Source organism: Corvus kubaryi, unplaced genomic scaffold (assembly GCF_017639235.1).
Source record: "Corvus kubaryi isolate FWS band 111438036 unplaced genomic scaffold, C.kubaryi_AGA036_p1.0 37398, whole genome shotgun sequence".
Lineage (NCBI taxonomy): Eukaryota > Metazoa > Chordata > Aves > Passeriformes > Corvidae > Corvus > Corvus kubaryi.
Window position 1 is genome coordinate 24,994,189 of NW_024581137.1, and position 14,100 is coordinate 25,008,288.

The following is a 14,100-nucleotide window of genomic DNA, read 5'->3' on the forward strand; positions in this document are numbered from 1 at the left end:
TAATTATTTGAAAAAAGCAGAGGTAGCTTTGCTCAGCAAAGAGATGTGTTTGAAGATGGTGAGACAGACTATCAAGAAGATGGGACTTAACCTAAGTGGTCTTGGAGCAGCCTTTTTTAGTTACAGTTCATTTCCTGTTTCCCAGATATCTTGTGCATTTAAATGAGGCAGGGAAAATTTTATTCAGCCATGTAATTTAGAGACCAGTATCCAACCCTAATTCCAGCATGTTTCATTCGTGAACACTTGATGTTGCAACCGTAATGTAGTTCCAACATGAAAATTAAAGACTTAGTTGGAAATGTCATTCTATATCCATCATTAAAGTGCTTATATTTTAAGCTTTGAAGAACACTGCCATAGTCAGACACATGTATGATACTGCATTTCCGTTAAAATACTGAAGAATGTTTTCTTTTAATCCATTTAAACAAGTTTCGTTTTCAAAACCACAGCACTTCCAGTGCTTCAGCAAACATGTATGGGACTGTTTGGCTCTGAAAAGGTTAATTCCATATGTGAGATATTGGAAACTGAACTTCTCAACAGACTCTGCCTTCCATTTCTCTCAGGTTCTCAGTGCAGACAACAAATGACATTTTGGAATATGCTTTACATGCTTAGCCCAAATGGGAATGAGTTAAGAGGACAGGGAGAAGTTTCAGTTATAAGTTCACATTTTCCTGAGTTTTATGGACTTCAACCAGAGTGGTTATAACTCAATATTATTTTAACATTGTTATTTGTGGCTGAGTTTACTAAAGAGCAACTTTCGTGCTGCTGCTTTTAATATCTCACAGTTGAAGTTATCCTCCAAATTTTCAAGGATTTATAATGTTACCATAATATTTTCTTAAGGAATAAGGCTTCCCATCCAGAAGCAAGCATACATCATAGTACAAATTGCAAAAATAGTGAATTAGACATTTCCTAGTTAGAGGAAAGCAAATAGGTACTGAATTCCCACTTTATTAAGATCCTTTTATTTTCTTGAATGAAATGTAGGCTTCCATTTGAGGACTGTTTTGTCAACATCATCTGCACCCTTGTTTGAAGAAGAGAAATTTAACACTCAACTGTTACTGTGGATATCTGCATTTAAAATATTAACTTCATAAAAATGCCATATCTGGGCTTGACATGATGTATTGTTCTCTCAGTTCAAAGAAGATAAGATGTCATGTCACATACCTGTTTATTAATGTCTGTGTGTTGATGTTACTTATCATGGCAAAGATCCACTTATTAATGCCTTCATGGTATGGACAGACAGGATACATCTTTATTGCTCTAATGGTACCTAAAATTTTATGCTATAGTTTTTTGAGACTATGGTCAGACAAATGCTTGTCTTGTGTAACTTAACTTTTTATTCTGTATCGTGTGCTAGTGCATATTGTTTTTATTCACTGGTAGGTGTAGTTTGTACTTCAGCCTCAAGGACAGAGGGCTGTACGGACAAGGTGATTTACTTTAGCCTGTGTTAGGAATCCTTCCAGATATCCATAATTATTAATGTATATCCATATGCAGTGAGGGGGAAAGACAAACGATTAAAATGTCTCTCCAATGCTAAGTCATTAAGTCTGACTTGCAGAGATCCTGTTGGGGGGGACCCCCAGCCTTTTCAAGTGGGAGTTAATACAGGTGCCAGCAGCAATGCTTTGAATGTCAGCACAAAGCAGCTTCAGGTCTTCTGAACTCTTTGTATGTACTTGGAATAAAAGTGGTCTTTTTCAGTTCAATTCTACCTTTTTGAAAGGAATCAAAATAAAAGTGAAAAAAGCTCTTTTTATTCCAGATGAGATATCCCATGCAAAAAGTTGCACTGCTGGAATTACAGCGCTACTGGTGCACACCTTGCATCATGCTGCTGGGGTTACCTCTCAGCACCCCACAGAGATGAACCTCGAATTGCATGAGGCCTTCAGCAGCCTGTACAGAGCTCTACAGAGAGACCTCATTTGGTTTTCAGGAGCTGGGAACTCCAGTTTGAGGAATTGCAATTAGACATCTTTTATGCCAGGCAACGTTGTCTAAAACCTTTAGTAAAAGGATGTGATCATCCTATTGAAAATTACATATCTACACAAAGTAATTAATTCTATTCTTTTGACCTTCAGATTGAAGGTTGTTTGCTGCTAACATTTTTCCCAGCTACTTTTTCACAGAATGATTGAATGTAGTTACTGTAAAGGACTGAGTACAGTCATTATATTACTGTTGGTAATGCTGAGGTCTGGTTGGAATTTAAAAAACACTTGTGTGTTAGCACATGATGCAAGTATCTAATGTAAGTTTTACTGAAATCAGAAGGAAATGGCCCAGATCTTGAACACATAAAGTTATTGACGGAGAAGTTTGTATTCTTTAGATTTGTGTGCTGCAGAGGAACTTGCTATGACTGAGTTTGAAACTCCGTTGGGTCACTGAGGGCAAAAAACCCTTTGCCTTTACCTAAAGATTGCTGGTGGAAAGTGGTTCAAAGCTCTCATCCTCATGATTGTCCTTGTTCTAGATTTATGACTGATGCAGCTCGACGTGAGCAGGAGTCTTTGAAGAAAAAGATTCAGCCGAAACTCTCTTTGACTTTATCAAGTACGGTGTCCCGTGGGAATGTATCTACTCCACCTCGCCACAGCAGTGGAAGCCTTACTCCTCCAGTCACCCCTCCAATCACTCCCTCCTCTTCATTTCGCAGCAGTACTCCTACAGGTAAGCACCTACTCTTTGATTCATCCCAAATAAAGGGAGCCGTTTTGTTACATGGCATTTAGAGAACAGGAGACATATTGAGGCATGAGGAAGAAGTGCCCCAAAAAGTAAAACAGAAAAGCTTTGGGCTATTTTACAGTTGGTTTGCATTCCCTAAAATCTGTTAGGGCATTTTTTTCCAAATTCTTTGCTAAAGCAGAGAAGGGCACTAACTTTAAATGTTGCAGCTGAAATTATTACGTGAAGAAACTAACCTTACCAGAAACACCCAATGTGTAAAAGACCCCTTATGTATCAATAGGAGGGCTCTGCCTATGGTACAGTATCAGCTAAAGATTGGAAAAAAAATGGTCTCAGTATCTTCCCCTCCTCCCCCAGTTCTTTTTTGGTGGAGGGCAAAGTGGAATTCTTAGATAAGTAAGTGGTCAGGGAGGAATGTTCTGCTGCTGTCATCATGTAGAAATTACTTTCATTAGGAAGCTATGTTCACGAAAAGAAATAAATTTAAAAAGGGATCTATATTTTCTTCAAAAGCTAATATTCCAGTGGTTTTCCAAGGTATAAAAGTCCTGAGAATCTTTTTGCACTGATTAGAGTAACTGAAAATTACTAGCTTTGCTGAACCACACTCTTGGCCTAAGTCAGTGTGATTTACTTTAGATAGAGATCTTGTCAGACAATTCTGATACACTTCAGACTAAATACCAGTATTTTCATCTAAAAAGCTAAATGCATATAATAGGGCTATTCTATTCTGTAATAAATAGGTTCAATATATTCTCCGTAGCAGGAAATCACATGAGCATCACTGCCTTGAAAAACTGTTACACCACGTGGTTTTTTTATAGGCTATTTCATTCATTAGTATTAGTGATTAAATGGAAAAGTTGTAGCAGTCCTTGTGATGTTCTGTCTGCAAGTTGTAAAATGAAGTGGTTGTTCAGTATGTCCCTGGTTATGAAAAAGGGAAGCACGCTGAGAAAAGCTAAATTATAAAGTCCTAATGTAATTCAGAAAATTTTACATTTCCTTAATTATCTCCTATTTGAAACAAACTGATTCGTTTCCTTGACATCCTACAGATGGCAAGGTGTTTCTTCTTTCTTTTGTTTACTTTTTGTACAGCTCCTCCTGAGAAGGCTAATTCATGATGTGGTCAGGTAGTATAAGTTTGCACATCTGTCAGGAATACTGGCTAGTTACATACTCTTTGAAACAAGCTCCATCAAATACTAAAGAAAAAAAGCCAGCATCTGTCTACCAAAATACTTTTATTATTTATGTATTTTCCAAACTTTTAAAGTTAGTCAGAATGTTGTTTTACCTGCAGTTAAGAGAATCAGCTTGTTATGGCTGCATTTCTCCAAGTCCTGCCTGCCACGTTATAAATAACACCTGCTTCCACTTTTTGCACCCTCTGTTCCAAGTTCCCTTTTGGACCCTGTTCCAAAGCTAGGGTTTGTAACATCCTAGTAGCAAAAAACATACATTCTTTCTTTAAGACTTTTTTTTGAATTTACTATTAACTGCATTGCATTTCAGCAGCCTCAGCCCGGAATTTCCATTTTTCTCATCTTGAAAGTTTTTCTGGACCTAAAGTAAGCATTGAGATTTTTCTGATAACTGCAGGTTTTTTCCCAGTGTTTACTTGGTGTAGGATTTTTTCCTAACTTACATAGATGAGGTACTCAGAGTCATGCCATGGCATGAGTTTCTCTTTCTGTGGGTGCAGTGCCTGGAGAGGCAGCACAGTAGGGGTTGCAGACTCGTTTTAGATATGCAGCTCACATGTCTTTTATTGGCCAATGCAAATCTTTTTCCCTCAAGGGCAAGTATATATGACAGTTGACTAGCAAGGTGATGCAACCAAGGATAGGCAAGATCTGTTTCAGGGAAACCATTTAGAGTATGTAAATTGTCCTACATTTCAGCCTCATAGTGCCTGCACAGCTTTCAAGCCCTACAGGCATACCCTCCACTGCATCCAGTGAGAATGAAGAGTATTGCTGTATTCCTTCCATGCAGTCCTGTTTGATTTGTACTCGGAGAAAACTCTTGTTAATTCGTCTTTGAATGCAGGTAAACGTGTATGTTGTGGTAGCTTGAGAAAACAAAGAGGCTGTTTTCCCTTAGGGTACCTTATGTCCTGTATTCGTTATAATCCAAATATAATCCTTGTCCTCATCCTCCTTTAGACCTATACTTTGTCAAAAATAAAATAGGATGGCTTTGACCCAGCTCGTTCATGAAATTTCTAGAATGGCTGTTTCCCTTTTATTATCTCCTGTCTCAGCTGTTGGGTAGTTCCTGAGGGCTTATGCCTGGCATTACTGTCACTGCACAAGGTGGTGCCACGTCAGATGCCAGAGAGGAATCATGCCCTACAGGCTGGTGAGGTGGCATACAAATACACATGTTCCTCAGCAGAGAGTGTCTGTCACATGTGGCTTTTTCCCATTCTTGTTCAATGTAGAAAGCAAAAACCACACTAGTTTTTTTGAATCCTCTTTTGCATGTACTGTCCTCCCTCTTCATATGCTGCTCATCTTGGCTTTCCCAGGTGTGTTAGTCTTGCCTTGGGTGAAGCCAGGAGCTGCCTGGATCCCAGCTACCTGTGTGCATGTCCTCACAGCGATGTCTCACCACTTCCTGATGGTTTTAAGCTACTGCTATAAATTTTCAACAAAGTGCAATTTCTTGTAATGATCTCTCATCTATGTATTGACCAGACTCAAACCCCCTTAGCTTGTGAAACCTGATAAGAAGCGGTTCAAGGTGTTTTGGCTGCAGAGAATGTTTGTTAAGTTTTACAGTAAAAATCTGTGCCAAAAGGCTACGGGGCCTCGTTCTCAGACAGAGCTGAGCAGCGTCCAGCCTGACACACATCGATGCTGTCAATGTTGTGTGTGCATGTGTAAGCACCTCCTTGTTCTTGGTAAATGAGATTATTCACAGAGAAGCAGAAATATTCAGCAAAGAAGTGTGCTCTTTAAGGCTCTTCTCAGGTAATGAGCTAGACATGTATTTATCCTCAGGCTCTGTATGTGTTAGTCCCCTAAAATGGCCCGTTAGTGGTTTTGGTGGGAAGCAGAAATGCAGTAGTTAATTTTCTATACCTCCCCTCTGTTCCCTCAGGGTGGCTGGCATATGCTCTCTGCTTACATTTGGCTTTTTGTTCCCTCTCCTATAACAAGTCTTCTCTTCTTCTTAAGACCTGCATCCTCTAATGATTGCAGAAAGTTCACTTTAAAAATTTGTTCCAGTTTTTATTTTAACAATAGTGTCTCCCGGGAGACTTTGTTTAGTAGGGCTTAAATGGTCTTGTTAGAGTTCACAGGCAGGATTTAGCAAAAGAAATGGCTTCCATCAGGAATAAAGGCTCCTTAGGGTGATAGGGAAATAGAGCAAAGTAGCACCGGCACACAGCTTATTTTGGAAAGATGTTAACAGTCTCCAAACACTGAAATATCTCTTTATTTAAGGAGCACTCAGTTAAGTCACAAAAACTTATGCTGCTTTTATTTTTAAATGTCAATTTTAAACCCACAAAACTAATGAAATCTAGTTATGGATAAAAATATGGCTGGCATTGCATCCTTAACATACGTTGTTAATTTTTTTAATGCTTTCATGCATCTATGTGGCTCACTGATGAAATTTCCACCCCTAACCTCCTGGCTTTTGGTGTAAGTCAGAGCATTGACATTCCTTTGAAAACTGTGATATCTCTTCATACTGAAAAGCTTTAAAAGAGGTTCAGTGATAGGAACTTATTGGGAATTAATTATTAAAATAACCTTTTTCCCTATTTTAGTTAGAAAAGTGATTCATAGTGATGAATCTCTGACTTAAAAGCCACTTCTGCATTGAAGGAATGCCAAAAATCATCTGAAACCACTGTTTTGTGTTTGTTTATTATTTTCTTCTATATTTATGACTGCTTTTTTTTGATTTTTTTTTTAAACTATTCCAGGCCCAGAATAATAAATTTCAGCCTGGAGTGAATTTTTTTGCCTTCTTATAAACCCTAAAGCAAGAGTTTAATACCACCAACTGGCTTTTTAATAGTTCAGCCCTAAGTCTTTTGCTCCCCAACCTTCCCCTGCACAAAAAAAAAAAAAAAAAAAGGAAAAAAGAAAAGCTGGAGTACTTGAAAACCTCATAATTAGCATTACATTTTGCTCGGAAGAAGCTGGCTCTCAGATATCCTTTCCTGTTTATTTTTTATTTTAATAGATTACAAGTTATAACATTTATGCTGTTTTAATGGGTTTATGGACCTATTTACTGCCTGATCATTTGGAGCAGTGGATGGCAGCCAGTCCTGGCACGAAGTGTTGAGGATGCTGTGGTTGCCTGGAACAGCTGTGGCCATTTCTCAGTCCTTCCACTTGGGAAGGAGATGAAAGTGTGCAGTTTTCATGGGTGGTCATAGGCTGACCCCATGAGAGAATTGGCAGGTTTCCTTTTGATTTACAGCTGTCATTTGAGTAGGTGACTAACTATTGGTTTGTCTTATTAATTAGGATAAATGCCTTTCTGGGGAGTCATATTTGTTCAGTCATTTTTGATTGATTGCATTTGAAAGTTTTTACCTTTCATAAATATGTCAGACTTCCTTGAAATTTCCACCAGTCCAGTCTCAGTATTTATGAAAGTGACACTGTTTTCTACCCACAGAAAATACCTAACTTGTCAATTTTTTTTTCTTTCTTTCTGGTAAAACTTGAAAGTAATAAATCATTTTAATCTGGAGGAAAAAAATACTTTGTAGGATTTGCCTTAGCATTTAAGAAAACTAAGATCTAAACAGTGATATTTATTCAAATATGCCTAAAAATTTAGCAAAGTAATGTTGTAAGATTTGAAAAAAAATATGACTGAGGCTATCAAATTATTACTGTTGATGTAGAAATTATTACATTTACCATCTGAGGATACTATCTGAATGATGCTTTAGTAGATTTATAGTAAATGAATAGTTTTGTAGATATATAGAGCATATTCTAAAACTGAAATCAAGATCGCGTTGTAGCTTTGTCAGTAATCCTAAAGCTGCACTATTTCAGTCAGTTAGAACACACTGTGTGAAACGGGCCAATTTTTGTCTAATAAATCATACTAGTGGTGAAACATGACTTAATATAATATGTCATTCTGTAACAGAAAGTGAAATTCAATTAATTTTCAATCAAAAGGAAGAAAATCAGTCTTCCCCTAGTGTCTTTTTTTCAGAGCCTGGTGTAATTAAGAGTACTTTTTATAGCTGGAGTGATTGCATTATTAAATATTTGCAATAATTTTAAATATATTTGTGTTTGATTCAGGTTTAGGTAACTAAATTAAAGAGAATCATGTCCCATTTATATCATTAGGGAATATCTTCTAAAAGGTACATATAAATTTTTACTCAATAAAATTAATAGATCCTAACAACTCAGACTATTAATCTCTTCTCTGATCAGGATGGATTTTGTTCAGGATTCAAATGCTACTACTGGCAAAACAGTGACCAAAACATTACAGCTTCCTTCTGTGTTAACGAGAGTTCTTGCTTGCTGATGATGAAATAATTTAGAGCATCATTGTTCCCTGTATGGGTGACTAATTTACAGGGGAGGAAAGTCTGCATATTACAACAAAGGAGCTCCTTTCTCTACCTACCAAAGGCAGTTGGGACTCAGAAATTGATTTGTAAGGATTCAGCTTTCTTCTGGTCCATTAAGGACTCGTCTGTTGTGGAAGCTTTGATTTTGAGAAGTGAAATACTGTGTGGCAGTTAGTGACTTTTCCCAATAAACCTTGTTATCTCATGTACTGTTATCTCAATGACATGAGAGATCATTCCTGTAATTCTGCTGTCTAGCATTCGCCTTCATGTATAACTCATGAAGGAATCCCACAGGCCTCCTCTTGAATCTGTTCCCTTTTCTTTTCCAAGAATGCAAAAGCTGAAAGAAAACCACACCATTGTTTGCTGGTAATAGCAACCAAAACCACAATAGTAACCAGCCTTTGGAAGTGGGCATTGAAATAGAGTAACAGGCATGCTGGAAACTAATATGGTTTAGATTCTAAATGTGTGTTTAATTTTTTTACTTTTAGTTGTTTAAAAAATGCGTTGTTGTAATGTAAAAGCTCATTCCTCTTCATAGGTATCAAAGCAGCTAACATTTCAGTAGAGTTTCCATATGTCAGGCTTTCAACAATGAAGTAATCAAATGGCACAGACAGCTGTTGCACAGAGTGCTGTAACAGCACATTAAACAGAATCCAGCAAGAAAAAGAGATCTGCTCAACTGAACTACTTTGTGAGTTTAGAGTGAACAGCAGAAATGTAAAACAACAGGGGTGTTCCCCCCACGAATTAATTGGAGACTTGGAGGAGGAGGAGTTAGGCACTCAGAACTTCTGTGTTGATGGATATGCTAATAATATGTAGCCGAATTAAGCTGAATTTGTTGCAGAACTGCTATTTATAGCAGAATCTGTTTGGCTGCTGTCAGCAGGTGGCATTTCTGAACTCCATGTTAGGTTGAATCAGAGTAGGCCATGAGCCATTAAATCTGCTATTCGGTTCATAATCTGCAACGCCTTTCTCTTTGGGCAATGAAGATTTACTCAGTATTGCTACAGCTCGAGAGATACTGCTCTTTCGTGGTGGGCTTGTTTTTTTAAGGGAAGTGCACTGCAAAATATTCCTTGATTAAGATCTTAAGGGAGCTTGAAATCAGACCTGGGAGGACAAGCAAGTGGAAACAAGTACACCTTGATGGCATTTTGAAAATAATGCTACAAGTAATTCAGGTCACATGCGCTTTAAGCACGTGATTAATGTTAAGCACCTAATACCAAGGAGGTAAATGCTGCCTGACTTTGAGCACATAACAAGTGCTTTGTCAGACTGGAATGAAGTATTCAGCACTTGCAGAGTTGCAAGCTCAAGAATTTATGTAGTCCCAGCTTTAGCCATTAACTTCAAAAATTCTTCACCTCTGTTAGCATACTGTAAATGGTTAAATTTAATTATTACACTTTATGTTAAAGTAGTGTAGTATCATACAGATGTAATTGAAAAAATAATGAAAAGTAGAAATATGAAATCCAATCCCAGGGCTCTTGTATTAAATTGTTGCTGAGAAGTGGGCTGAGAGTGTTACATTTTTGTGTGTTTGACTTACGGGGTGTCCGGCATAGTAAAGCATGAATCAACCAAGCTCTATTGCAGCTCAAAAAAACGCTCTCAGATGTCTGAGGAACCATCTCATTACTTGTTCAAAATTTTCTACTTGTTTAATTGCCTGCTCAGAAACTGAAGAACTTTTATGCTATGTTTTTATTAAAAATTAGATATATGGACTCACTCTTGGATAAACACTATGGGCAAATAAGTAAGCCATACTTCACAAAATGAAGACCAAATTCAGTTTTCCAGCATAATGAATGTTTGAATACATTTGATATTTCAGGCCTGCAAGGTATGATAAAATCTATGTTAAAGTATCTTGTGGAAACTGAATTGTGGTCTCTGACAAAATCTCCTTCTGAGGTCCTTCAATGGTGCTAGGATTTCACATTTCTGTGTAGATGGTGGAAGAGAACTTTCTTTATTGGAGCCAAAATGGTTCCATGTAATTGCGGGTTTGGGGCCCTATATTAATCCTGCACACTAACTAATATGTACATATAATTGCCCAGCATTTAGCAGCCTGAGGCACCTATTCTAACAGAGCTTTATGGGTGTTCTGGTAAAAAATAATTTAAAAAACAATGAATGACACTGTGCGAAACAGTTGATCAATGTGTGACGTAACTATAGTATATGTGTGTGCTTAGACATGGTATGAGATTTTAACACAGGCTTTTGGCTGAGGTCGTGACTAAGCGTGAGTAATAAGAGAAATCTGTGGTAGTTTCTAGTTTCTGCCTTAAGGAATAAAGCTATAATAGAAGGTTTCTAGTAACAATGAAAAATAGTAAGTAGAAGTGCAATTATTTCCTATAGGGGTTTTCTTAGAACAGGTGGGATTTGTTCCCACAGCTAGAAGATGTTTTTTCAGAGCTAGATGTCACATCCCATTTTAGGGAGCCAGACTTTAAACTTGTACATATTCAGCTCCTTCTTCAGTAATCCAAAGTGAAAAATGTTCAAGTGCTCATCACTGTGCTTGGCTAAGTGCCTCAGAAATAAATTTTTTTTTTTCCTAGCAGTCATCAACTGTCAGGTGACTGTCTTGCTTCCTTAGAGAGACAAGACTATGTAGTAAAACTGGTTACTCAGTGGCTAAACCAAACCAAAAGAATTACATTCCCAGAACATACTGAGACTTAGGCTTGAAGTATCTGCAGAGCAGAGATAACTCCATATTGCAGGCACAGCAACAGTGTTATCATGACTTGGACTAACTTGTAGCACCAAATCAAACAGCTGGAAATTATCTTGAAGACCAAGAACATTAACTTGGTCAAACCTGCGCATTTTTTGACCTCTAGCTGTGGGATTACCTGGGTACCTGCTCTGCAGTTTGGCTGGACCCTAAAAGAAGGAAGGACGGGAGCTGGCCCACTTTGATGGCTGTATCTCTTACAAGGGAGGCCCTGGTGTCTTTTTTTATCTCCTAGGCAAAACCAGAGTCCTAAGGACTCGCAAACCCCAGCCCTGTTTGCCTTACTCCAAATGAATGAGGAGTGTTGGTTAAGGCTGCGAGGAGTACAGGGCTGCAAGTCCATGACTACAGTTCTTTCATAGTCCTGTGGCTTTGGGTACAGATCCCAAAGTATTTCTGCAGGGCTGTGCAAGACAAGCTGACATGACCCTTGAGTGTCGTAATTTTTCAGAGGTTTGGCATTCCCCCTGATCCTGTAAACTTGTGAAGATGGAGCAAAATTATGGAGATTCTCCTGGAACTAATCTTTTCTATGTTTGCATAAAGAGACATGCTATGATAACCTCCCCTGCTTAGTGCTTTGTTTAACTCCATCCTAAACTAACTTATAACCTAAGTCTTACAACCTAAGTACAGAAAGGCCTGTACTGCATTCGCGAAATGATATTATTTGAAAGTGGTGCTTCTAACCATTTAAATTGCTTTTAAGGCTACCAAGGGCATTTTTAAGTGTATATAGAGGAAAGTAAGACTAATATGAAGATAACTGATGGGGAAAAATGGGGCTGTGCTGTGAGGGGAAATACATGTTGACCTTTTTTAATCATTATTCCTCTCAGCTTTTCACTTCATTTTCTGTTTTTCTTCATTTTCCTGCTTTATGTGTGTGCATTTCCATTGTAATTCTGTTAAATTTCTCATTTGCTCTTTAACTTGGCAGTAAAAATGTGTTGAGACCTGTTTGCTATAACAGTATGTTCTGGGAAGATTAACTCAGTTGTCAGATTTTGTGCTTTCTAGTAGAATTCTGAATCTTACCAGAGAAAAAGGCACACAAAAATTTAACACTACCTTTTATTTCATCTCATTCACTACAGGTAGCTTTACATGTAATCTCCTGCTTGTTGTACTTCATCTTCTCAGCCCCTTCAGAGCATTCTTGTTTGATACAGACATAAATTGCACCGGCAATTGTAAAGCTACTGTGCTGTAGAATTGTATTTTAATTGCACATACCTGTAATTAATTGTATGGGAATTTTCACAGTACTCTCCCCAAGGAACAATTTAATTGAAAAGTAACCAAGTTGTCTAGACTATAGCAACTCATAAAATCATCACTAGTTTTGGGGTTTGAGCTACAAAGCAGCAATAGAAACATGGGTTGTAGATTAAAGTACTTCCAAGCACAGGAACTGTTTTATAATCCCCATCGTAGTAGTCTACCCTGGCAAACCATTTTTAACAGTATCAAGAACAAAAAATGTACAATAAGCTTAAAAGTAAAGATTATCTCTGTGTTAATTTGTGATAGGATAGGGATTTTTGTGTACAAGCACACCCGTTACACATAGACCCATTTCTTCCTCCAAATGTGTAAAAAATACTTATTTTGTAGAAAGCACATTATGCCTGCCTTTCACAGCTTGTGGCATAACTGGTTTAACATAGGAATAGTGTGACACTCAAAAAGTTACTTCAGGGGTTCTGGGTAACAATGATGGCATTCATGTTTGTGTGTTTATACTGCAAGGGCCAATTGGTGAAAGGATTTTTATTTATTTATTTGCTATTTAGCTTTGTAAGTAATCTGCTAATTATCTTGAAAATTCCTAACTGAAAACACAAATGTTTTTCTCCAAGTTAGAAACAGTAGCGGCCACATGGAGGTTTTAGGTGTTTATTTAAATTGTGTGTGTGTGTGTGTATATATATATATATGCACATATATACTTACACATATACATATATATATATTACACTGTGAGATTGAATGGGATTTATCTGTACCACTGTAGTACCTTGAGGACTGAAAAAATTGCTCTATGTCTGCACACTGACAGCAGTGTTATGGTTTAGCAGAAAAAAACCAGGCTTGTTTAGGCAGCACTTCAGTGTGCTGAATATGATGAAACTTAGGCAAATGTTTGAGTTTTCCTTGCATTATAGCCAAAGCAAATCAAAAGTAATAAAAAGCAAGGACTAACATGCCATTTCACACTCGATGACTTATAACCCAGAGAGGTTTATTTCACAGGGGAAATGGTGTATCATGAGTCAATGTTTGCCAGTACAAGATCCTCAAAATTATGTAACATTTTAGGAAAAACAGGGTTCTCTGTAGCTTTTGTGTATTTCAAGTGAGCTAAAAACCATGAAACATTTGCTGACCCCTAAAACCACAAGATCCTCTTGTCTTTTTAGTCTGGCAGGTGGAAGACACCACCCTAATTCTTGCTGAAGGTGAAGGGTAGTGCTTTGTCTTGCTAGCATAGGCTCCCTCTTGTAAGGTTTTTCCATATATAGTCAGACAGTGCCATTCACAACAATTTCTGAGCACTTCTGCCTCTAACGTCAAAGGATACTAGAAGCTAAGGAGCAATGGAAAATAACAATTTGAAAAGGACTTTGATTTCAGCCCAGTGGTATGTCACCTGAAAAAATTCACACGTGGCAACATATGTTTGAAACAGTGGTAGCCTCAAAGAAAGGTTTGTGACAGCATAACAGGCACAGTGCACACTTTATTTTATCAGAATCTTTGTCTTTAAAAATGAGAGAGGAGACATGACTCCTCACTGAATTCTTATGTGTTCTTATGCCTGGGTGCATTTCTTTCTGAGAAATACAAAGTAGGATTAATAAAAAACAGATCTTTCCTGTAGATTTTTTCTGTAGTTAGAATGACAAAAGCCTTGATTCTTGCTCAGTAGTCGATAGCCATTTTAGCCCATACTGGTAATTCTGAGTCTTAGGGCTAGCTCTCAAATCATGCTAAT

General features: G+C 37.6%; 1 protein-coding gene across 1 annotated transcript in view; it reads left to right on the plus strand.

The window, feature by feature from the left end:
• JAZF1 (JAZF zinc finger 1) overlaps nucleotides 1–14,100 on the plus strand; it is a 188,453-nt gene that overhangs the window by 156,153 nt on the left and 18,200 nt on the right. Inside the window, exon 3 of the mRNA XM_042042837.1 lies at nucleotides 2,519–2,715. Coding sequence (XP_041898771.1) covers nucleotides 2,519–2,715 — 197 coding nt within the window. The remainder of the gene's footprint in view (nucleotides 1–2,518; nucleotides 2,716–14,100) is intronic.